Source organism: Drosophila navojoa, chromosome 2 (genome assembly GCF_054131105.1).
Source record: "Drosophila navojoa isolate 15081-1374.11 chromosome 2, UAZ_NAV_1.0, whole genome shotgun sequence".
Classification (NCBI taxonomy): Eukaryota; Metazoa; Arthropoda; class Insecta; order Diptera; family Drosophilidae; genus Drosophila; species Drosophila navojoa.
In genome coordinates, this window is record NC_142890.1 from 11212059 (window position 1) to 11237693 (window position 25635).

The window sequence follows — 25635 nt, forward strand, 5'->3', positions numbered from 1 at the left end:
TTCTTCTTCTTTTCTCTTTTCTCTTTTCTCTTTTCTCTTTTCTTTTTTCTCTTTATCTCTTTCCCTTTTCTCTTTCCCTTCGCTGAGTCCCTGCTCCCCCTTGCAAGGATTTCTCTAGCTCTCAATCTCTTGCTCCTCCCCTCTCTATCTATCTTTCTACCTTTCTCCTTCTGGCGGAATAATGCTTTGCATTGATGCAGCTTTGTAAATGAGCTTAATTAATAAAAGATTTTTCAATTCCGTAAAGGTAAATTTCCACACAAAAATTCATAGGAAAACTTTAATAGAGAGAGAGGGAACTTTCATTCACTTTATTAAAGACATTTCAAAACTTGGAACAAAAATATTGTTAATTTTTCATCTTAAGATATTTTGTTTTGATATTGGCAATACATATATATTGTTTCTCAAAGTTTTCTCAACATTCTACCATGAAAGCTCTTTGTTTGTCGTTGCTCATACTTACCTTATAAACTTACCTATTTTGTCGCACATTTAAATTCGTTTTTTGATTCGTGCGGGGGGAGCAACGCAAAATAAATTTGAGTGTTTTTTCTTTGCATAGGGAAATGGCCTCAAGTGGCAAAAACTTTTCACAACGATTGTCGTAGCTGCTGCTGCTGCCCCACCGATGGCTTTATGAAGTCAATCAAGTTTTTAATGAAGGTACAGTTGTCTCACAGTTCGTTCCGTTGAATAATTTAGGAAATGTCCGCAGGGGACGTTACGTATTTGCCAAGCTCTTTATTATCTTCCTCTCTGCTGCTCGTTCTTCGTGATTGCATCTCGCCTTTGTGTATTGATTTAGGCGGGGACAGTTCAATTTGAATAACGTTTTGGCGCATTTTTAATTTCCTCTTGATTGTCGCGCATCTATAAATATAAACCGAGCATAATAAAGACGGTCTGGCTCTTACAATATACACATTTATTTATTTGGGGTATTTAAAAATACAATTTTTTGTTTCGTTTGCTTATATATATATGTATATCTCTTTTTTTTTTCTCATGCACGTAAATATTTTCAGTTTGGTTGACGCATATGCATTATATGATATGAATTCAATTTTTGTTTTTGACGAGGGTTTGTTTTTTAAAGATTTCTGTTTTCTTTATACACTTGCATACACACAACTAGTGGCTCGATATAGATATATGTTTCATATATATACAAATATATACACACACACATACTGTTTTATATATGCTTGTATTTGTATTTATATATGCTCTTGTATTTGTTTTAAGACCATTCGCTATGGGTCTGCAGTTAGACTCTATAAAATAATACCATATGCTGCATCGCAAAGAATTTATTTGACTTGTTTTCGAATTTCAGCCGCTGAGGTTGCGTGCCACATTTCCATTCCCATTGTTCGCGAGCTTTGTTTGTCAGCGGGTTTAATTTATTTTCATTATGGGCCACACTAGCATTCGCACTCGCATTCGCACTCGCTCGCAGTACTCTCGGCCATTTCCGGTGCGCCGTTTACCCAGCTTTCTGTCCTTACAATTGACGCCGCACAATGCCAGCTCCCAAAGGCTTTGCCTTTGACTGCAATACAACAAAAGAAATTCATTTCAGTTTTAAGGTTACTTTTCACATTTTTTCGCTTCTCGCTTGCTTTTTTTTCCTCCTCAATTCACAAGTGGAGGCGATAAAGTTTTAAATTGAATGAGCCCGAAAGTAATTTATATGCAGCAATAATTTATCTTTATAGAAATTAAACCTTAATTTGCATGCAAAAAACATAAAAAAGAAAAGATGCAGAAAATTGTGGTCTTTGAAGAAAAGTTGTATATAAATTACTAAAAATTGCTTTAACAAATCTATTGTTTTTAAGGTATATCCTATTCAAACAAAAAGAAAAGCTAAAACGCTCATTATCACATTTGTAGATAGTAAAAAATTGAGGGATAATAAATTTGCAGTTTATTTTTAGCGCCATGCTTAACGTGAAAAACGTGGGAAATATAGCGTATACGCACCATCACACACACTTGTTTTTTAGCGACGGCAACAGCTGCGCGACTCATCAGCGTGCAGCTGCAGCTGTTGCTGCAGAGTGTTTACAACAACCGTTCGAGGTCCTCGCTCTCCGCATCACTGATGTAGGAGTCGGTGTCTGTAAAGTAGTCATCGTCGCAGCGATTGCGACGACAGCAAACGCGTCGACCCATCTCATCGTCGCTCCAATGCTCAAACTCCTCCTTATGATGCTCCAGCAGCATCAGCGATGGGAACAAACTGTCGCATCCACTGCAGCTGTTGGAGAGAGTGAAACAAAGAGAGGGAGGGAGAGAGGGAGAGATTTGACATTGGAATTGGTTGGCTTCAGCTGGCATCATTGATTACCCAAAGTGTCGCTTCTTCTGCTGATGCGAGGCCAGCTGCCGATGACAATGGAAGGAGCGATCACACACATTGCAGGTAAGCGACTCATCTGTAAGTGAAAAGTAACGAGTCACTCGTATAAATTCCAACAGGCAATGACTTTAAGTTTTTTTGGTGTTTGTCTTTTTCTGTTTATTGCCAACTCACCATAGTCATCGTCATCGTCGGCCATGGCCAGTGCGTGAAGTCGGCTTATTGTGCTTTCGTTAATTTGCTTGGACATGGCCGCTGTGGAGAGGTCCTTTGATGATTTGCCTTTGGCCTGGCATAGGCCCAGCTCACATAATGCGCTCTCCACCACAAAGTTGCCCTGGCAATCGGCGTTCGTGCATGCCAATAGCTGCATGCCCTTCTCATTGCCATTGGCCTCGTCCTGTCCGTTGATGTTGTTGCTGTTCGTGTTCGGGTTGTGGTTGGCATTGTTGCCGTTGCTGTTGCTGTTATTGATGTTGCTGCCGTTGCTGCTGCTGGCGGCACCAGGTGCCAGCATTTCAAAGTCGTCTAGCTCATCGAATGGATCATCGATTTTATGGCCCAGAGACACCGCATCGTCCGCCTCGGCGCTCAGCCGGCCGTAAGCCTTGCGTGGCGGCCGCTTCACGTATTTGTCTGCAACAATAAGAGCAGGGACACCCAAAATATTTAATTAGCACCATCAATTTGTGCAAAGTATTTCGCAGACTCTGTTCTCACAACTCCCCGAGTGCTATCTATGGCGCACATATGCGCCTTGTCAGCTGCCTGGGGTCGACAAGAACTTTCTCTGCGCCCCATTGAAATTACAAATTGGTTTTTTATTTCTTTGTGCTGCAGCTGACAATTTATGCGCGTCTTTGTGTTGCCGTCGGCCTTTGTTTCGATCCTTGTCTCAGCTTAACTGAGTTCAGTTCGGCTCAGGTTTTTGTTCGGCCTACCATGTCCTGCACAAAAGTTTTTCCTGCTTGTCCTCGAGCCGTGAAGTGATAAAATAAGATTTATTGTGCCAGTGTGAATGCTGGCTGAGCCTCGCCATAAATAGCAGCGGCCTATAAATTCTCTAAAGGCTTTTATTTATGAACCTATTTGTGGTGGCACCTGAACACTTCAGCCTATTGGCTATGACGCGCTTATTAACGCATCGACTGGCGAACCTATTTCAAATGACTAACTGGGTACCCAGGCGTATGCGCAATGCTCAGATTTCAGCTTGAATTTTCTATATTTTTTGATTCAGCTAGAATATTGAAAGATTTTTTGTTGCAAACATATTTTGCCTACTTGGAACTTCCTATCCAATCGACTTTTATTCACTGCGTAATGAGTTCATTATTATGCAGCTGTTTTGAAAGTTGAACAATTAAGCCAACCTTCGCACAATTGTAAAGGATGAAAATGAATGGGATGCCAACGAATTTGAATCTACAAACCAAATTTGAATTAGCTTTGAGTGGTATATGAATATTTCACAGTCACTTCCTACAGCTACGAAGCGCAATATCTTTTGAGTTTCCTCGATTGTCTTAAGCCAAAATAGAATTCCGAAGAAAATTCGATTTTTGTAGAAAGTTTTGTGTTTGTAAATTTAAAGGAATTCATAGATCTCCCTTAAGTAGTACAAAGAGTGAAGACATTGAGTCAATCAAGCTCCAATTAGGGTTGATATCAAAAGTGAGATGTCAAAAGGTTATTCCGAGAATTTCGCTGTGTTGGTAAAGCAGAGTGAAATAAATAAAGGCGAGCATGAATATTAAAAAGCGGGACAAGTAAACACTAACGTATATAGTCACACACATACACACACGCGTACAGCAGGTGCTGTAAGCTGGAGGCAAATGCGAAAATTGTTTGTGGAGCTGTGAAGGCACGCGTTCGTCCATGAAGCCAAATAAAACTCATTTTTATTGCTAGCTTATATATATGTATATATATATAGCACATACATACATATATCTATGTGTATTTGTATGTTTTTGTAGGTGTATCTGGGTGTGTATGGGCGAGCAGCGCGCTAAAAAGTATGCAACAACAAGTTTTGTGCCCAAGCATTTAACGCCAAGCAGTTATGTGTGCGTGTGTGCAGGCGACTGTTGCCGCTGGCCTTTTGCTATGCACAGATTGAAATTTATGAGACAAATGGTAGCAAAAGGGGATAGAGAAGGAGAAAGAGAGATGGCGAGAAGTAGAGTGAAACGAAAAAACGCTAAAATAGTTGGTCTTTAAGTTTAGCGTCTGCTGCGACTCATATGCAATCTAAAATCGAATCAAAGATTGAGTTATTTTCGCGTGTGTGCCAAAAAAAAAAAAAAAAAAAATGAAAATAGAAGGGAAATTCGCATTACAACACAAATTATTACAAATGATGCGCCGGCGGCTGACAGCTTGTTGGAGTTGCCAACATAAATCATGGCCAAAACATGGCCTGGCGTGGCTTGGCTTCGCCATGTTTTGGCTACATTAATACGCTCTGATAAACGCCCAATCATTTGCCAGATTGTAAGAAATAGACGTTTAATATACCAAAAAATTACGAAAAAGTGTAGCAGAAGAGGCTGTATTCACTTGTGAATACCCTAGAAATATATTCATATTGAGTTTTATTGGGATAATAGTTGAGATAATGGCCAAACTTTTCCATCTGTCACGTATTACAATAATAATGATTGAAAAATAGATTGAATGTATTGCTAATGAACATGCTAATCATAGAATAATAATAATAATCATTAAAATAATAGTGATGCTAATAATAATAATCATATCAGTAATTGCAATTCTAGCCACTTGACTTCATCTTAGATACTTGACTGCACAAAATAATTTAGTTGCCATAGATTCGCTGCGGGCCATAATGTTTCCTCTTTTCCAACGCGGAGCTTCACTAATGGTGTCTGCAGGCAAACTTTGGAAAAAGGCAAAAAGTCAAACATGGCCTTCGAAAATTGCCAAGTTTTTTGTGCGTGTACCGTAGCTAATTGGTTCACATACACACACATACACATGCAGGAATAAAGGGCATAGCTGTGTGCATAATTGCTTTTATTGTTAAACAATTGTCGTAAATTGAATGCAGTGCACATCTGTCTGCACAAATGGGAATTTTGCGGGCATTATTATCAATGACAAATGCCTGTCATAATTATCGGTTAATGCCGCTGACATATGTTGGCCAGCATTTGCATAATAAATGGCCTGAGTGTGCGTGTGTGTGTGTGTGTGTTGGAGTGAGTGTGTACACGTGTGTTGAACATGTGTCGTTCGTTTAACAAAATGGCTGATAATCAAATTGAATTTTTTTTTGTTTTAGCGTACGTTGCTCATGAAATATGGACAGCCAATTAAATATTTAATTGCTATAGACAATATATATAAATATTTTATTGACATTTACAAATGGCAACTTTAAGGGGTGGATTTTCCTATGAATTGCATTTAAGTGGAAAAAATAACAATGCCATTTTAGACACGTTGGCAAATTAATTTATTTATACATATTTTGGTATATGCTAATTAATTGAAAGGGCTTAACTAACTAATTAATTATTCATGAATTGGAATTTTTCGAGTATATTATATATATATTAAAATTAAATATTATATGCTTTAGCAAAATCAATTACTGGAAATGCTCTCAATTTCGTGGTAAAGAGAAATATTTACTAATAATTTGCATTTCAATTGCGCTATTAATATGCAAAGGATATTTTTAATTAAAAATCAACATAAACTGAGAGAATATACATAAAGCGTATAAAATTTGTTTAAATAGAAAATAATATTATTATTTAAAAAATATTTTTAAAAATTTTTAGCTATTAAATTACTATTTTAACCTATCTATTAATTAAGAATTTGTTAAAAAAATAATTACATATTTAGTATTCCGTTATTATCACTAATATCATTTAACTTAATATAATTTAGCTTAATTTAGTTTAATTTAATTTAAGTTGATTGAATACATCATATAATGAAAATTCACTCAATTATATTAAATATAATTAAATAAGAGTTTTACGTCAAATAAAACTAATCTTCGAATGAGACGCTTTCTATATAAATTCCAATCCATTATCGTTCTATAATAAAAATGGTATGATATTGTTATTTTTTGTTCTTTTCTTTCTATGTGTTATTGTTGGCAGCCAGAACTTGGCTATTTATCTAGAGTTTCCGTTTCGGGCTTCCTTTTGCTGCTCGCTTTATCACGAGTTTTATTTTGGGCGTTAAAGCTAGCGCGAGGCTTAGCGCTTAGACAAAAGCATCTTGGGACAACGCCTGAAGTGTTTGTTTCGGCAGTCATATCCTAGGCACGTTTACGGCACCCACTCGTACTCCACAACCATACACACACGCACACATTCACACACAGGCATATGTGAAAGTAAACCCATAAGGAGCAGCTTATTATTAAGTGAGGCTTGTGGCTCGTATTTGCTTTGCTTCAACTGCCTCGTATTTTTACATTGGCCATCGGTAGCTCTGGCCATATGCCAGAGGATTTTGTGCAAACAATAGGTACAAGTGTGTACTTAAGTACCATACACACACACACACACACACACATGCACAAAGCATACATATGGTTGCGTGTCTTATGTGGTGCTCAAATCATTTTGCGCATTTTAATTAACTTGCTTTGATACGTGCGAAGTTTTATGAATTTCAGCCAAAGTTTTCCATTTAGGCATCGACAGCGAAAAGCTTGGGAATTGTTCAGAATTCTTTTCTACTTGGATTTTCGTTTAATGCAAGGTTTAAATCAGTCAAGGTTTAAGGATTAAACCAACATAATTTTTAATATTTATAATTAATTTTTATAATTAATAAATCAAAGCGATTATGACTAGTTTGATAAATGAAATAAATTTCATATGACTAGATAATAATATTTGAATAGTTTTTACTTTCTCAACTTAATACTTAGGTAGGTATACCAAAAGAAGAATAAAAACACCAAGCGAAATAGCATACGATAGATATTTTTTCGTTTGAATAATATATAGACATTTCCAAATATCTTTATCTTTATCACGAATTCAACTTCATGCTTCAAGAACTATTAAATGGCTAAATAACTGTTCTTTTATTGTATAACTGGCATTGGTAGTGAAATAGTTATATGATATACGTGACATGGCTGTGCGATAAGTTCAGGAATTATTTCAAAAAGTTTATACCAAAACTTTCAGAGCACACCCACACACACACAAACACACACACACACATACTCACACTTCAATTAATAAAGCTTAAACAAAGATTTTAATAATTCTAATGCTGTCACGTTAAATAAATAAAACAGTTCATCTCGAATGTTGAAACTAATTTATTCGACTTGCTTTAACACACACACACACACACACACACACACATAGAGCACGACTGGAGATTTGAGAAGCACTTGAGTAATTTAGCAATCATTTTGGGTTTTTCTTTGCTCAGCTTCTAGCTTGATTACAGAGTGGAGCGCCGAGTCTGAGTCATGGCGCACTAATTAGACAGTCCAATCAATTAGTGCCTGGTGTCGAAATCTAATAATATAATTGCCACCTGGACCGTACAACTTACCCTGGGTGCTGTTGCTGTGGCTGCCATTGCCGCCGGCGGTTCCATTGCCGTTGCTCTTGCTGAAGCTGCAATTGTTGTTCAGCGAGTTGAAGAAATTGGCGGCGCCAGTGCGCCGTAAGATCCAAAACATATTGCGAGCTGCAGCTGCAGCGGATGCTGTCGATGTTGCTGATGTTGTTGCTCTGATATGTTGCACCAAAAAAGTATGCTACGAACTAAGCGCAACGCAGCGACGGCATTTCGAAGGCGTCTGCTGATAAGCGCGTCGATACAGCGATACAGCGACTGAGGGCGAGAGCGAGAGCGAGAACGAGAGCGAAGGCGGGAGCGAGAGAGAATGAGATGCCGACGCGATATGAAGAAGCGTTGCCCCACAATTCGCTGCTGGCAGCTGTTCCGTGGCGTCGCGTCGTCTGCAGCTAACTGACTGCCATTGGCACTGGCGCTGCCGTTTTATACGAGCCGACAGGCAAGAGCCAAGGAATAAAGAGAGCGCCGAGCCGAGAGAGCGAGCAAGCGAGCGAGCGAGCCTTTGGCTTACGTTGAGCGGCACGTAACGTAAGGCCAGTCCTTACGTAGCGAACTGCTCTTTTGCTGGCACGGGCAGGCCTGGCCTGGCGTATGCTAAATGCTGAACTTGACCTTCGTCAACAATGGTGGACCCCAAATATTTTGTTGCACTCAATTGTTTTCATTTCCTTCTGTCTTTAAGTCACGTAAATGCGCACGACTATGCTAGGAATTTGATGGTTGATGCCCGTACGTCGTGTTGGCCATCAATAAGCAGCAACCCGGAAGACGGCCGCCTCTCAGCGGCATTTAAAATTTGGCCAGCACGCACTTGGCGCACCAGGCACACAAGCCACGCCCCGTGCCTCATAAATTTTAACCGCCCACCGCACATGTAGCACAACAAAGCTTAGCCGTTTACACGAGCATTTGCCCTGCGGAGACACAGGTTCATGCCCCGTCAATTGCCGCTTTTAGTTGCGTTCTGCAACGCGTTGAACGCCAGCGACGCACAACAAAGCGATGTGAGGACTTACGCTCTAATAACTTTTACTTGCACTTAGCCTAGCGCTGCGATTCTGTTTGTATTGCCACGCCCAACTACGCCCAACTGCAACTTGATACGCCAATGGATGGGTTCAAGCGATATGTTTGCCTTGAATAAGCGCTGCCATGGGGCAAGCACCACAGTTGTACTCGAATTTCAAGCCGCGCCAGCCTTGAATTGTGATTTTAGTTACTATTTTACTATTAAAACTTAATTTCCATTTAAATTGAATATGTATTATAATAAAATTTAATTTTGCAATTTAAAGAGAATTTTTGATAAGAGTTGAGAATGCTACGAATGTGGCTTGAGTTAGCCCAAGAGCAACAGCATCTTAATATTTCTAATGGCCACACCCCAATGGGTAGGCCATTTAATTGATAGGCTTAAGACTAGAAGCAGCCTTTCAACTGTAAAATTGAATTATTTTAGCTAAGATACATAAAATATAAAGTGCTTAGCAGAGTTCAGCGTTCACTCATAAAATTTCATTTTCAAATTATAATATAATAAATCAAAATTAAATAGAAAATAAATGAAATTATTAAATTATTATTTTGATTAAATTCCAATGGCAAGATGGACGAATGGAAAGCAGAACTGATATAATACATATATATATATATATTTCATATTTCATCTTTATTATTTATTCATCTTTACCTCTGATATGACCTCCATTTTAAACATGCATATATATTAGGCCAATGCAATTTACCTGGCTTTAGTTTATGTTTCCCCAAATAACACAAATGTATGTCAGCAGAAATATTTGCGATATTATTGTATCATGTGTGCAATTTCAGTTGATTGTGGATTATATTATTGACACGCAGCCTGCAATGCGCTTTTGGCAATTGTGCAAAATATTGTAAATAAATTCTAGCATAAGCACAACGGCAATCGATGGCGGCCCAAAATGTGCGTGTGTGTGTGTGTGTGCGGCTCATTAAATATGTATTGATGTGCAAATTAACAATTCATATGCCACAAATTGCCAAGCGTAAAAGTTTTTGCCATTGGCCTGCCATGAAATATTCATTTGATGCGTGCCAAAGTCAAAGAGACAAGTGAATTGTTATCCATATCAAATGCCATTTGAACTCTGACTCCAAGTGTTGTCAATGTTGCATGAATTATACATTTCCCTGGCCCCATGCATGTTCTATCCAAATAAAACTATATCCGAATGCTATCATTTTTTTTTCGTAATTAGACAGTTTGACGGGTGAGCCGGCTTGAAGGCAGCAAAAGTTCGCATTGAAATGGTCAGGCAAAGGTGATTTTTCATGAAATTTAATGAGCGCTTGATTGGACTTGTTTTATTTGGTATTCAGGCCATTTCTTAAAGACAGTCAGTAAAATAAATGAAAGGAAACTTAAGAAAGTCCTAGTATTGGGCACTCTACTAAAAGATATTCTGAACTTCCGGCACTGTTTGGCTTGTATTGAGCTTAGGCCTTTCAACAACGGCATACTCGATCGAAGATATCTGAATCCCTGAGCAGCCTAGACTATATTTGGCGAATCTTTGTTAACCTTTTTGGAACTCGACCATTTACATCTTAGTAAAAAATGCAATATACTTCACAGCTTGGCTACAGAAAGTCGAGAAAGAGATACCTAAAGTATAATAAGCATCACAAACTAATACATACAATACGATGACGATTCATAAACCAATAATTCAATGATTGGAGTATGAATAGAGGTTTCAGAATATCGCCTAGTCGGCTGCTTCTGACTAGAGGCCTTAAATAATATTTCGTCAGCACACAAAGTCAACCAGAATAAACTTTTGAATACAGCCCTATGGAGCAATCCTCAGTCAAGATAATTGGTTATTATATACACCAACCAACTTTAAAACAGTGGCACTAAAATAGACAGTAATATTGTTTATTCAGCTCGAATATTTCCAGTATAAAAAGCATAAGCCTGTCGTAAAGTTGCAGTTTGATAATACTTTACGAACAGTGCCACAAAGCTGAAGCCGCAACGTAATGGCGCTTAATAACTATGCAAACAAGCATTGCACAGGTGACAGCTGGCTGGCCCAAATGCAGAGCGGAACAGTCGAGAATTCACAGATGCAGCCAGTAGTAGTCGAAACTGAAGAGGATAACGGGATACTTAATTCGATTGTCTGGGATCTAAATCGACTCTTTCCATTCAGTAACTATATCACATACTCTGGGCTCGGTACAGAAGTCTCTTATGGATACATTTCATCGGCCGGTGATTGTTGAAGGCCCTGGGATCGGAAGAATGAAAACATTAGAGATCGAAGATAAAAAATATTTAAATATAGATTCTCTACGGAAATTCATATTCACTAAGGCACAAGTTGTTGGTATTTCCATATATATATTTATATATGCAGCAGTAATGAATATATACATACACATACACATACATACAGTTCGGTTTAATAGTAATTGTAGCAGCAACTCTGCTGCAGGAATTAATAAAATGTAATGCCGAAGGGGGCAGTTGCAACGTAATGGTAGCTAATCGCTATATAAACAAGGAATCAACAGCTTTCAAATGGCTAGTCCGATTGACCAATAAAGTAGTTGAAAATTTGCAGTCATGAGGTGTGCAAGCTTCTGTCTCTGGTGCTGCTGCATTCTGATGCTGGTGGCTGGCCAACTAAAGCCCATTGTGGAAGCTGAAGAGGATAATGGAATACTTATTGCGATTATTGCAGAGGTGGATCGCTTTGCGCTGCACAGGAACTTTATCACGTACTCTGGACACCAAGAGCACAGCCTAGGTGCCTTACAGCACTCGTTAATGGAAACCTTTCATCGCCCGTTGATTGTGGCCGGACCCGAGATAGGACTTCTTCATAATATCATTACTGATCGCAATCTGATATTGATTTTCTTAAATGATCCTCCCGATGCTCTGCTAAGAAGTGTTGATCAATCCTTGACAAGCATCAAGGATGTGTCTACTATATTTGTGTACAAAATCAAGGATAATATGCTACCAAAATATTTTGTGGAATTTCTCTTCAACTGGTGCTTGGACAAGGACATACATAATGTTTTGCTGTTGCTAAGGTTGAACAATACTTTTGAAATCTGGACATACCTATATCATTCGGATATAAAGACAGTTAAATTAACTTTTGAACACTTAAAAGCAATGCAACCACAAGATAATCGTAAGAATGCTGACTTAGGGCAGCACCGATTTTTAGTTGGATTTTACGTGAAAATAACGGAAGTATTTCTGGTAAGTCTGATTATATATATTCTCTCATCAATGTCAAAGATTTTCCTATTTGCAGTATAAAACTCGCGATGGTCATGTGACATTGGGCGGCCGGATTGGACTAATGTTGCAGGAGCTAATGCACTATATGAACGGGACAATGGACTTTTTGACCCTTTCATACAGTGAATATCAGAAAGTAATGAACGGAGGCTCTATAGATGATCGCTCCATTAATATTTTAGCCAATCTGGAGCCCTGTTCGTTTGTGGATCCATACATTCCATTTTTAATGACCACACGAATTTGTCTGATTGTGCCTTATAGACGCAAAGTTCCTTTGCAGAGCTATATTTCTTACTTCGACAAGCGGAAGACATTAGTCGCATTCATGTTATTTAATTTCATCGTCTTCGTTGTGATCAAGCGCATTGCCAATCCCCGCCAGCCGCTGAACGAGGTGCTCTTTGGAAGTTTTCGGCTGCTAATGTCACAAGCTCTGCCCACACGAATGTTTCGCGCCCTGACTCTCTCAGAGAGGATTTTAGAAGTCAGCACGCACACCTACAACTTGGTAACATTCAGCATCTTAGTCAGCGTTTTGGCAATGGCTCTTATCGCAGGCCTGCAAATGCCAGACATCGTCGACGACGAAACATTTTTGGCCAGTGGTCTCCGTATCTTGGTGCATTCAGAGCAGGTGGATAACCTCTTCAATGACATTCCGCTGAGTCTACGAAATCGCCTAATTGTGGTGGACAGGCAGACGTGGCTCGAGCATTTGAACAGCCTGAACGATTCGTACGCCTATGTGATGATGTCGCACACGTGGCTCGGCTTCAAGCTAAAGCAAAATCGTTTGCGCCTTCCTAAGCTGATATTGGGCCCCGACAAATTGTGTGGCGTACCGCGTTATATGAGGTTCTATGTACAGCCAGGCGTATTGCATTTGAAACCAATGAAACAGTTCCTAAGCCAAGCATTCGAGGCGGGCCTAACCGAGAAATGGACTCATATGGGATTTGCTCAAGCGGAGGAAATGGGCCTGATTAGATTGGCACCCCACGATCTGCCGAGCTTTTATCCACTGCCCATCGACTTCTACCACGGCACCCTTTTGTTATATGCTATTGGTAACCTCACGAGTATTGTAGTTTTTTTGCTGGAGTGGCTGTACCATCGCTGGAATTATATTCGCAATAAACATATTACGGTTTAAGTATTAGATTGCTTAGCGAATATATATAGATTATTATACAGATCTATATATGATTTTCTTTAACACTTTTAAGCACTCCAATAAATATTGCACATGTTGCGCACTTAAGAAAAACGATATACGCTTTTATAATAGATTGCTGTACATTTATAAAAAAAAAGTCTGGTAAACTGTGAATGTATCGTATGCTCATCAGATCTTATAGACAAATGTGTGCTATACAAAATCTGAATATGTTCTCATAACAAAACGAAAGGTAATATATATATATAATTTGGTCTAATTTTCATAATTTTATCTTTAAATTTTAATTAAGAATTTCATTAGATTTATGGTCATATACTTACAAAATCTTTATATAAGTAACGTTTATCTGGAGCTAAATAACTAATTTAGAGCCTGAATACCCTAGATTTTTTTTTTTTGCTCTACTTTAGTAAGCGAGATAAAATATATGTATTAATGATATTGTGAGAGTCTAAATTATAGGCTCTGCTAGACGATGAGCATGATATAGTAATTGCCTCTTTATATTCGCAATTCAGATTTTCCAACTGTACCGACAACACGCAACTATCTATACTATAAAGTCTATCAGATATATGTTAGACGTTTAATTTGTCGGCTTTATTTTTGGTTTATTGTTAGGGTGTATGCATCGATAGATCTTTGTCTTATTTCAGCAGCTTGGCATAATGTTCTTTGTGAATGAACTTGTAACGCCAGACGAAGCTGTGAATAGAAGTGAAAATTAGTTAGAGTGGAAGCCATTCGAGTCTGCGACTCACCCGATTGCAATAAACGCCACCAGGAAGAGCGCAGCGCTGACAAAGTTGAAGAGGCCGGGGCAAATAGACAGCGAGTGCTGATAGATGAGGGTGTACAGCGGTGCAGCGACTATTGAATGGAAATTGTATCAATGTAAAGTGTGTTAGATGTGCAGGTGACACGCTCTTACCAAAAGGTGCAAAGGATTGGAAAACATTTTTGATGGAGAAAATTTTACCTGCAAAGTTGGGGATAATATTGATTATTAGAGCAAACATTCAATGGATTGTGGACTTGCCCAAATCGGAGGCGGGTACTATATTCGAGACGATGGTGCGGCACATGGGCCCGCCAATGGAACGGAATATGCCAAGGGCAATCGATAGGTACATGTGCCAGGGCAGCATGGCAAAGCCCCTGGTCAGATTGCTCAGTATTTCCGAGCCGAGCGAGAGCAGCGCCAGCGTCACCACAGACAGGCCAAAGACCTTGAAGTCATCAAATACACATATTTACACAGCTGACACACTGAGCAACTCGAGCACCTACCTTGCGCAGCATCAGGAATCCAATCAGGGCGCCCAGCATGGGCACAACTTGGCTGATGGTCTCAAAGAATGTGAACTCGCGCACAGACCAGTGAAACTTTTGGCGCACAAACAAGTACATGACGGTCATGGCACCATCTAAACGACAATTTGATACGAGCATTGCGAATTGCTGCAGTTGTCCAGCTGTCCAGTTTTTGGAGAACTTACCAACAACGAACATGGACATGAACATGGTCAAGGTAACCAGCCAAATGATTTCGCGTGCGTGATGCTCACGTGGCTTGCAGCACGTCTTGAACATCTCCTTAATGTGCGTCAGGCTGAACAGACCCACGTTTTGGGGCTCGGGCTCAGATATCATCTCGGCCTTTTCAGAGTCCGTGGCTTTCGGCTCCTTCTTATCGTCCAAATGTATTTCGGTGGTGCAGAGCTCGCTCGCTGAGCTCTCCTTCTTGTTCTCGTTTGCTGTCAGTCCAAATAAAACAATATTTTTGCCATCTGGCTGCGCTTCAGGCTTTGAATCGGATTTTTTGGCTGTGGGATTTGCATCTTTATCCAGCTCTCTCTTTGCATCAATGGTGCAGACTGCATTCAGTTGCGTATCGCAGACAATATTGGGTAAGTCCTTTTCGCCTTTGCCGGCTTGCTCGGCTTCCTGTTTGGCATCTTTATCGAGGCGTATGTGCAAGCTCTCTGGCAAATAGAAGATGATAAATAGAGTGGCGAACACGATAATTGCCGCTGAGATGCCCTGGGTAATAGAGGCGCTCGTGGCCTCATACACATAGCTGGACAACAAAGAGCCGCTGCTGAGCGCTATAAACACCAGAAACTCGATGGCAATCATTCTGTGGGGTGGACGAGAAACAAAGAGCATAAGAATTAAGAAAATCAATACAGACCCAGGCTTATGCAAGTTTAAGAGGATTCTCAATACACTCAAAAATGCATATAGAAATTTCTCCGAGTGTATGCGCACCTGTAGGGCCTGTTCTTAACGTCTGTGATGTCCGAGAGAAAACAAAAGGCAGCCACTGAAAAGACACACATGCCGCCCAGCAGGGAGTGCGGCACTGCTGCCAACGTATACCACCAGGGATTAATGTCGTGATGGCTGGATAGCGCACAAATGAAGGTAGTTATGAGAGCCGAGCCAGCGAAGCCTGCAAGGGTATTAAAGGCTTAGAATTGTGAAATCTCAAGCTCGGTGCATTGCCAACCAATCATTGAGACGATGAGCAGAGGCTTGCGTCCATAGTGATCCGACCAGGAGCCAATGAACAGGCCACACACGGCTGGCACAATGCTCTCCATTAGCGTGCGCGTGAGGAACATGTCGGCCACATACGACTGAATCTCCGTTTCAATGGCCTGGAATCCTAATGGTATATGAATAATTCTCTTACGCATGGCTTGATTAGTTCTGATGCACCTACATGGATCTCGGGGCTGGCCTCCTTGTCGTCCAGGTGTCTGCAGTCGGACTCATTGTAATGGAAAATCACTCTGCATGTCTGATAGATAATCTGATTGCGCATTACAACGCCTGCGGAATGTTGGTAATTAATTAATTATAAAGAGTTACGTATATGTATGCTTACCTGAGAGCATGTGCGAGAAGATGAGCATGACTACAACTGGCTCTATATAGAACATATAGAAGAGATCGCGCCATGGCAGACTTTTCAGCTTGTCTACGGCCGCACCAATTGAATTTTTCTCCACCATTGCATTTATTTCTTATGCAATCTTGAAATATATTAAATGATATTTAAATATTCACTCAGTCATTTGTCACAAATTTTATACAATTATTTAGATTTGATTTCCTAGCCAATGTTTCTATTTTCAATTGTACATTTATCTATAATTATATGTCCGACACGCTCGTTGCACACCGTCGATGTCCGAGAGATGCCTCCTAAGCCCAAACTATTCACTGGGCCAACACGAAACCGGTTAGATCGCGTCGGCTATTCGAACTGAGCCGGTGCCAGTCAGAGTCAGAGCTAATATAGAATGAAACTGGCTGGCAAATCGGTTTTAGGGGAACTTTTCTGAACAAACAGTTGAGCTAGAGCACGCCACTGCCCATTGGCATGAGCCGTGATGATGGCTCAAGTAATCAAAATAATCTGATATTCACAATCGGAATAACATACTATTTAAGCGACTTTTTTTTTATATATTTAATTGTCAAACTGTGCGAAAATAACAGCAATTTTAATATATGTCTATGCTCAAATCGTTCTCTTTGCCCTTGTAAAGGCAGGCATGTGTCAAATTATCAATATTGATAAATAATATGTATTTTTTATTCATAGTTATTTATGTTATAAACACATTTTTTAAATATTTTTTGTTTTCTTTGTATAGAAGCAATTATTTTATAATACATTTGGCATTTAAATTACATGTTGTGTATTTAGTGGCACGAAGAGTGTATGAATATTTGTCGCGTTTCATCATAAACGTGCAAAAAGAAATCGCTAATTTGGAATTTCCACAGAATATATATACATATATTTATATGTTTATATACTCTGTTCTACTCACTTCAGCCGAAAGGTTCGGCCATTTCGAATGCTCAGTTACCTTTAGACTTCCAAATGTGCCTTTTCTTTGCTTTTTTCTCATTCCAGATAAATAGAGAAATAAATCTGTATCAAATTCAAAAAATGAAGTGTAATGAAGTGTATTTAACTAAAATCAATTTATGGTTCTTTTTTTTCCCCAGACAATTTTAATTATATTTGGGCTCTGCTTTTGTATAGATATTCACTTTTCGTTTTACTTATGTATAAACAGCTGCTTCAGTTGCTCAATAGATGAGCAACATGAACAAGCATAAACAAAATCAGAGTGAAAACCTTCTTCATGGGAATCGAAAGTTCGTGGAACTGAGCTCGATGAAGGTTTATATACACAGTTCATCAAATGACTGGGAATACAGACAAACGACAGGAAGTTGACTTCAAAGTGAATTGCTGCAATATTAAATTGATCAAATAGAAAGGAAAAGTCATGAACGTTTGCCACATTATGCAGTTGCATAATTAATTGAAATGAAGCAAAAGTCTTGAGGTAAAATGGAATGCAAACTTTGACCAGCTGCTGGCTGCCTTTGGAGCTATCCTTTGGCAGCTGTTGCATTGCATTGCGACGGCAACCGCAGCTGCCACGCCTCAAAGTAAGTGAAGGTGCTGCATAAAATATGCATAAGGAATTGCAAATAATATTTTCAAGCTGCTTTAATTGGCAATTTTGTTGCTACGGGCGAGAATTTGAAAGCCACAACATATTTTTGTTCCATATACTCTTTCAAGGGGTTTCAGTGTGAGGTTTTGAGGTTTTGGATATTGTGGCATCAATGAAAATATCAAGCGTTGCTCTTTGCGGTTGCAATAAACGGTTTTGCATGGCTGACTTAATTGCCAGCTCGTGTTGCAGCTGAGTGCATATTACGTATACGCAACGTAGTCGGCTCCGCATTTGTTGACAAGCCAATTTGTAAAGTTTTCCGCACAATTTTCTGCACATTGTGTGACCATCTAGTGCAAGCGGCCAGCGACTTTTGCCGGCATTTAGGCAACCCAAGCAAAAACATGCTGCATACGTGAAAACAAGCTCATGCAACTATTGTCTCTCCACTCGCCGGCAACATGCACTGCAAATGTTTTGCGTTTTGTGTTCGGCTTTTGTCCGCCACTGGAAAAACAAAAGCCCTACAAACTGAAAGCGCTCAACAGGGCATTAGAGTCTTACACAGGTGGAGAGAGAAGAAGACAGCAAGCAACAGCAATCAACTTCTCCATACTCTGTCAGTTTGTGGGGAGCAGATGGAGCTAACCATCCACAGCGGAAGATGAATATAAATAGAAATTCTCGGTTTGTTTCTTACAGTTGTGTTTTTTCAACAAATATTATTCTTTAGGTATATGTGCAAATGGTATACTGCCGTTCCATTTCGTTTGCAGGGTATGCAAATAAAGGGAAATAATTGCACAAGCGGCAAAACACAAAACATAAAACATAAAAGGTCAAGACGCCGTCGCATCAAGTGTTGGCAAGAGTGGGCAGAAAAGCAATTTCTTAAGGTCAGCACGTGCCTAAATTCATTTTTTCGCTGTCCTTAATTATTTCGAAATGAAACGAACTAAAGGGCCCAAAAGCGCAAAAAGTGGCCAACAATTGGACAACTCTTGGCCAGATACCTGCCCGAGAATTTCAATGGAATTTTGCTTGGCCCGAGACAGTTCCAGTTCCAGTTGCTTGGCGTACTTTATGTATATCATTTGCATGTTTCTCTTGTATTCACCGTTAGAGGCAGCCACCAGGCCTTGGGCGGCTTGAATATAGAAATAAAAAACATAGAAATAAATATTTAAATAAATTTTAAATGTAAATATGAGAAAATATTTATAAATATTTCATGATATATATGATATATGATAAATAAATCATATACTGAACTTACTGTGCTGCAAATTATAGATAGTTATATATGCTATAAATATAAGGACACTAATTTTACTCAAACTGAATCTAAAGAGCAGCCCTTAACCCGTCTTTCTTTAATTTCCGGCTAATTCCATTCTCTATGCGCTCGATGAATTAAAGCTGTTTTGTGCGCCTGTCGGCATGAATTTTAATTTGGGTATTGTCTTTGCGCAAATTATAAACAATTAAGAGCCCCTTTTTTGAAGAGGGTTTGCGTCGAGTACTTTGCAATTAGGCAATGGGCATTAGCGAGTGGGAAAGTTTTTAAGCCGCTTTGAGCCGTTGCAGCTGCGTCGCCCTTTTATGAAATTACAAATTTCAATTCAGCGCTCAAAAACCAAACTTTGAATCAATGTCTGCTTATTTCTCCCTTTATATTATGCTCTTCTTTTAATTGGCTCCGGCTTGCGGGCTTCAGAGATCTGGCCAGCGAGCTTTTTTTAGCCAAGTCCGCTAATTGTTGGCGCGGCCAACGTTTTGCGGCCGGTAAGCTTCACAACTGACAGCCTCAAATTGGCAGCTGCACTTTGTGGCCACATCAAATTGGACAGACTGAAAGCCAGACATTCACTGGCCTTTCGTATAGAATGTACTGCATGGACAGGGATTTGAATACCTAATTAGGCATTACATCAATTTATAACTGATTAAAGTTCAATTCAGTTTCCATTCCATTTTAAGCTCATATTGGGCTCTATGCTCTTTGTGGTTTAGCATTAAATATTGAATAATGCGTCGTTATGTAAATTAGGGCGTGATATGTTGAGTAATTTGAATTTAATGCAGCCATAGACTGAAAGAGTGAATTATGGATATTTGTGTTTTAGTGCCAGCTAATTGCTAATATAAATTACTGGGGATTATGTTCAATAAATGATTAAAATATAAAGCTTCTACATAAAGAATTTCCAGCTGTAAAAAGGACAGTCAGAAAAAAAAGTAATGTAAAAAAATATATATATATATATATATATATATATATATTTAAATAAATGTTTTTTACTAACTTTTATATTTATATAAATATAAAATGAATTTTCAATTTACATATGTGAATGACTTCCTGTAGATCAAGACTCATATAGTTTAGCCTATAAGTCGTGTCCAATTGGGAGACTCAACACGTTCAATTATACTCCGTTAACCCACTTTTATATATTCATTTTGATTCAGCTTTTTATGGCCATCAGTGGGATAAAAACGGCTTCCGCCTGTTACACACACATTTGTACAGCTTTATGATACACCGAATTTAATGTCTCTCGAGCTTAAACAAAGCAATTCTAAAGGAGTCTGCAGCTGCGGGCAGACCTCACGTTGTTGCGGCTGATAAATTTACGCTCATTTAATAAATTGCTTATGAGCGCTTTTACAAATTTTTGGCGCAGCGGCGCAGCTACACGAATAACCCGAATTACTCAAAGCAAATGTAGTGGAAGCATGTATGTGAATATAATAGATATACTCATGCACAGTTATATATTTATATAAATAGATGTTTGCTTTGTGGCCTGTTAAATTAATGAAGTTTCGCTGTGAACGCGTCCGGCTTTGATTACGCGCAATTTGTCTAAGCCGAGTAGAGCGCCATCTGTTGGCGGTTTGTTTGTTTTGGTATGTAGGTTAATATGGTTAGGTTTTATATGTACACATGATGAATGTAATCTATATATCATCTATTTCTGGACACATCTACCTCGTTAACTTGCCTGCAGTCAGTTCTATTCGTCAGTTATTCATGATTTCTGATAGGGATATATACAAAAGCCAAATGCCTGTGGAACAGCGCCTGAAATGGAGAATATAACTTGACATATGATATATCTTAAGGCCCCCTATTAAGAGTATTAAGCAATAGATGTCGACGGAGTGAAAACAAATCACATAATTCGTGCTGCAGTTGTCTGCGTTGCTGCATTGGGGCTTGCGTGTTATGCTGCCGTTTGACTATTGGCATGGAAACTGGGGGTTTGGGCCAATGCGGGATTCGTAACAAGAAAACTCATAAGTATTTTACATACAACATTTATGCAGTTCAGTGACTCCGCAATGCGTCTCAAATAGCGATAAGTCGCACGTATTTGTTTTCCATTTACATATGCGAGCAATTTGCTTGTGGATATTCATCTCATACTCTACTGCCATTTCTTCTTCACCTTCTTCTGCTTCTTCATCTACTTTTTGGCAGCTTAAAAAAGTTTTCATAATCATAACTCTGTCACATTTTCCATTGTCTGGCATTTCACGCAGCGTTCAATTTCGCCAGCACGTGAAAGCACTTACTGTGCGAGCGTGCGTTGGCGTGTGTGTGAGATGAAAAGAAACCGGCGAATGGAAAATCAATACATATTTATGAGTTCATGTTGTGGACGCACTTACAAAACGAATGCTTACACCTTATGCCTGGGGGAACTTTTGTCAGGCTTACTTCTTGTTGGAATGCAGCGCATAAACAGCAATCATGTGTGGGGTGTGGGGCGTGAGGCGTGGAGGCTGGAGCCAGCCCCATGGGGCCTAGCAATATGTGTGATATTTCTTTTATTCTATTTTAAAAAGTCTTAGTCAGTAAGCCCCTTACATATATTATTTGGTTTATTTGTTTTGCAGCATTGTTTTTATATTTTCCATTTTCCTTTTCCCATTTTCTCTTTTTTTCTTCTTTTTTGCAAAGCGTATAACAAAACCAATTCGTGCTACAATAAACAGGTGCTCGACGCCTCGTGGTAAAATGAAAATTGTAAATGCCGTGCGCTGTGAAGTATGCTACGATTTTTCGTTGCCCGTAAGCGGCTTACGAGCTCAGCCGCAAGTGCAATTTGCAGCATGGCGAGTGCATGGAATGGATCAGCCAGCAACTAGTGCAGTTAATTTTTAGTGGCATTAAAAGCATCAACAGCCAACAGCACTTCAAGTGCAACTTTCTGCAAACTTGCCTCAGTCAGGCGACTTTAATTCGGCAAAACTCTTAAAGTTGTTCGCATTTCGGTCGAACAGGTGCGCAGAAATTGACAGTTACAGGCTGCAAGTTTTCTCTGTCTATGCAGGCATTGGCAACAAGAGTCAATGTCAATACATTTTATTGCATCAAGTGCTGCAGTCAAAAGGAAGTCGTAGCACTCAAATTGCATTTTGCTCGCTTATGCTGGATGCTTCGACTTTTCCGTTTGCCTCGATGGCTCTGTCTCTGAATACAAACTTTTCAGTGCTTCACTGTTTAGATTGATTGCAATCGACTATGTGCGGGTGTGTGTATGTGTGTGTGTGTGTGTGTGTGTGTGTGTGTGTGTGTGTGTGTGTGTGTGTGTGTGTGTGTGTGTGTGTGTGTGTGTGTGTGTGTGTGTGTGTGTGTGTGTGTGTGTGTGTGTGTGTGTGTGTGTGTGTGTGTGTGTGTGTGTGTGTGTGTGTGTGTGTGTGTGTGTGTGTGTGTGTGTGTGTGTGTGTGTGTGTGTGTGTGTGTGTGTGTGTGTGTGTGTGTGTGTGTGTGTGTGTGTGTGTGTGTGTGTGTGTGTGTGTGTGTGTGTGTGTGTGTGTGTGTGTGTGTGTGTGTGTGTGTGTGGGACTGTGTGAGCTGTGTAAGTGTGTGCGTGGGCGTAAAAAATCAATTAACTTTAACTGTGAATTGGATGTGTCAAGTGGACGAGCTGTGCATATCGATTGATTTGGGCGCTGAATATATCCCACAATACCCAGTAACTATAAATTGGGTCATCATCGGCTACACTCACATGAAGACCAAGTATGTAACAGACTAAAGGTGGGAGATAGCTGGTATGTCTAGACTTGACAAAACTTTTTCATCTCTGATAAATATGTAAGATATATAACATATAGCCGAGCTATGCTGTATCATAAGATGTCATATTCATAAATTCTTGGCTGTCTAGAGGGTATCTCTCGTCTCTCATACTCCACACAGGCACCTCAAATTTGTTCCAGGCTCTGCACACTTGACTTAATTGCAAGTGAGCCGCATAATGCGAATGTTGTCGCAGTAACAACAAATTGCTGCAGGCCCCGTTTCGGTAATTCAATAGGCAGTCATTTTTGCATTTCAAATGACAGATATGGTCCCGGCTTATCCCCGGTGCTGTAACGGGAAACCGCTTTGATATCAAACAGGCCACTAACAAGCCAGAGAACTTGCCGGGGCTTTGGCTGCGTCTCGTTTGTCAAGCCAAGAGCGCAATTTGATACAAGGGCTCAAGTCTTTAACTTTAGCCCTAATCAATGCGAAATAAATGGCAAGAGCCAAAAAGGTTGACTTTCCCAGCAGAGATGTATTAAATGTATTTACATATATTTATGTATGTATGTGAGTATATACATATGTGTGTAGGTACAAGACATATTGTAATGGGATCCACAAATATGGTCACAATCTGTTCGAACTTTCAACTCTGCTGCATATTAAAGGCTGCGCCAAGCGTGCGCAGCAGAGAATATATAGATATACATATATATATTTTCTTTGTTGTTTTTTACACAATGTCAGCCTTGTGTTGTATACATCGAAATGTAAATAAATAAATGAGCCTTTTGCCTGGCCACAGCAGCCCATTCGAATCCTTTTCGCATTTCCATAACATATTAAATATGCAGGACACAGATAGAGAGTCACACAGATTTCCTTACGACAATAAAATGACCTATGTGAGCTCCAGCACAGTCAGCAGAAAGCTCTGCTACAAAATGCCAACATTAAACACAATTGGTGGCTCGGGTGGTGCAGTGGTGCGACGAGCGAGCGGCGGGAGGCAAGTGGTTGCGCAGCTTATCGCTTTGTCGCTTCAGGTATGTGAACTTGGAGCCTTTTGTTTTGTGACAAACGAGCAATTGAAATCTATTTCGATGGCATTGCAAAGGCATTTATCATTGCTTCCATTTAAGGCCTAGGCAGCTAGCTTATGCTGAGTGTGTGCTGGTGTGTATCTGTGTGTGTGTGTGTGTGTTTGAGTAATGCTACTTCAAATAATTGAAATTGCATGCAATAAAAGTAAATTATATCGATTTAAATGTGGCAAGTTTTAGGCTCGATGAATTTTCTAATGATAAAAGAATCATAAAAAGGCTTTTTCTATAAACATATGTTTTATATTATTATATTCAATATTTAATATCTCTTCTATTTCCACAGAACTCAGAGGTTTTATATTGTATTTTCTTAAATATCGTACTCAGTAAAAATATTAATCGCACATGCGCCCATCGCTAATTGCCTTTATTACTGACAGCGACCAAATGAATAGAATTAATCTCTTCTAGGTTTATTTAATCATTATTCTAATTAGATATTCCGTGTGTTTCGCTATTCAGCTTATTTACTTCAATGCGAACCCATCCAAAAATGTACGGAATTTCAATGGATTCCTCTGGGAGTACTCGGAATGCTAGGCACGTATCAGTCGCTTTTCAGTATTTTGTATAATTAGCAGCTGGGGAACTGACCTCTGTAATCAATGCCATTCAGCAGGCAATTTAATGAAATGGGATAACAATTCGCATCGAAATTTGAAATTGTTGCACTGTTGACAGTTTCACGGTGTGCCAAATGCCCAATCAGCTCATCAAACGAATCGCATCTGCATTCAAATAGCTGTCGCCGGCATTTAGATCAGCGAATTGCAGCGGGAAAGACATCGCGAACTGTCAGCTATTGAATCGACTTCAGCTCGTTTTGTATGTGCTCTAGCTGCTGTTAAATTCCACTCTCAGTTACCTTTGACTAACGAAATAAACTGTGCAAATTTAAAATCTTAATACATGTGAAAACATTTTAATTGATTCCGTATAAGAGACTTGTCAATAAAGGCAGCCCCACAGCTGAGTTTGACTTCGCTGGAAATTTGTTTACCTGGCAAACAGCTATCATTTACATATCGCATCGATTTGTATTTCGCGATAGTTTGTCAGCAAATTGTTGACTTATGCAGTCAGGTAAAAATTCAACAAAAAATAAAAAACTCGACACATTAAATTAAAAGCCAATTTCTTGCAGCTTCAAGCGAAAAGCAAATAACAAAACAGAAAAAAAAGTAAAACTATACGCAAAAAGCAAGAGTACGCAACTGCCAGATGCCCTGTAGCCTGACTATTCTAATATAATATTAAGGCGCTTCAATATGTTAATTTAATTAATTCTCACTCACTGGCAATCGTTTCGTCTGCGTGGCAGTCGATTAAAATGGCCGACCCAAGTGAATACACCCCATGCTGGCAGCTCGATGTGTACTGGGCATAATAAATTATCGACTGAATTATTGATGCGGCTCAGTGAGATGTGCAAATGATGTTGTCAAAGCGAACGTTTGGGAAACATTTTCCCAAGTCGATTTTTTTTATGCCAATCATTTGCTTTTCACGCGCTTTTCACGCAACA

At 39.4% G+C, this 25635-nt stretch overlaps 3 protein-coding genes across 4 annotated transcripts; 1 reads left to right on the forward strand and 2 right to left on the reverse strand.

Annotated features, from left to right (window-relative positions):
- Nucleotides 1–1085: 1085 nt before the first annotated feature.
- LOC108659732 (uncharacterized) lies at nucleotides 1086–8364 on the reverse strand. Of its 2 annotated transcripts, XR_016197650.1 has the most exons (5): nucleotides 7943–8364; nucleotides 2543–3004; nucleotides 2357–2444; nucleotides 2013–2266; nucleotides 1086–1584 (listed from the first exon to the last, which is right to left on the reverse strand). XR_016197650.1 is itself a non-coding variant. In XM_018112785.3 (4 exons), exons 1-4 carry the CDS (start codon nucleotides 8070–8072, stop codon nucleotides 2071–2073), a joined length of 876 nt encoding a protein of 291 aa, XP_017968274.1. In that variant the 5' UTR covers nucleotides 8073–8364; the 3' UTR covers nucleotides 2002–2070. The 2 variants fall into 2 exon arrangements, 1 of the variants encoding a protein (XP_017968274.1); XM_018112785.3 differs by lacking the exon at nucleotides 1086–1584 and having other exon boundaries at nucleotides 2002–2266.
- Nucleotides 8365–11633: 3269 nt separating this feature from the next.
- On the forward strand, nucleotides 11634–13440 carry LOC108660369 (uncharacterized). Its single transcript, XM_089256620.1, has 2 exons — nucleotides 11634–12050; nucleotides 12298–13440. The coding sequence occupies exons 1-2, from the start codon at nucleotides 11634–11636 to the stop codon at nucleotides 13438–13440; spliced, it is 1560 nt and encodes a 519-aa protein (XP_089112746.1).
- A 612-nt stretch (nucleotides 13441–14052) lies between these two features.
- Nucleotides 14053–16997, reverse strand: LOC108649171 (putative peptidoglycan muropeptide transporter SLC46). The gene is made up of 10 exons (XM_018098191.3): nucleotides 16361–16997; nucleotides 16196–16305; nucleotides 15980–16130; nucleotides 15739–15922; nucleotides 14967–15607; nucleotides 14758–14894; nucleotides 14507–14696; nucleotides 14399–14446; nucleotides 14229–14337; nucleotides 14053–14172 (listed from the first exon to the last, which is right to left on the reverse strand). The coding sequence occupies exons 1-10, from the start codon at nucleotides 16485–16487 to the stop codon at nucleotides 14115–14117; spliced, it is 1755 nt and encodes a 584-aa protein (XP_017953680.1). The 5' UTR covers nucleotides 16488–16997; the 3' UTR covers nucleotides 14053–14114.
- Nucleotides 16998–25635: the final 8638 nt, after the last annotated feature.

Coding starts and splice junctions, on each gene's coding strand:
- LOC108659732 (XM_018112785.3), bottom strand. CDS start 8,072: ATGTTTTGGATCTTACGGCGCACTGGCGCCGCCAATTTCTTCAACTCG. Junction 3,005..7,942: donor CCACAGCAACAGCACCCAGG/GTAAGTTGTACG, acceptor TTATTGTTGCAG/ACAAATACGTGAAGCGGCCG. Junction 2,267..2,356: donor CAGAAGAAGCGACACTTTGG/GTAATCAATGAT, acceptor TCTCTCCAACAG/CTGCAGTGGATGCGACAGTT.
- LOC108660369 (XM_089256620.1), top strand. CDS start 11,634: ATGCTGGTGGCTGGCCAACTAAAGCCCATTGTGGAAGCTGAAGAGGAT. Junction 12,051..12,297: donor TGGACAAGGACATACATAAT/GTTTTGCTGTTG, acceptor TCCTATTTGCAG/TATAAAACTCGCGATGGTCA.
- LOC108649171 (XM_018098191.3), bottom strand. CDS start 16,487: ATGGTGGAGAAAAATTCAATTGGTGCGGCCGTAGACAAGCTGAAAAGT. Junction 16,131..16,195: donor AGGCCAGCCCCGAGATCCAT/GTAGGTGCATCA, acceptor TTAGGATTCCAG/GCCATTGAAACGGAGATTCA. Junction 15,608..15,738: donor GTTAAGAACAGGCCCTACAG/GTGCGCATACAC, acceptor TCCACCCCACAG/AATGATTGCCATCGAGTTTC.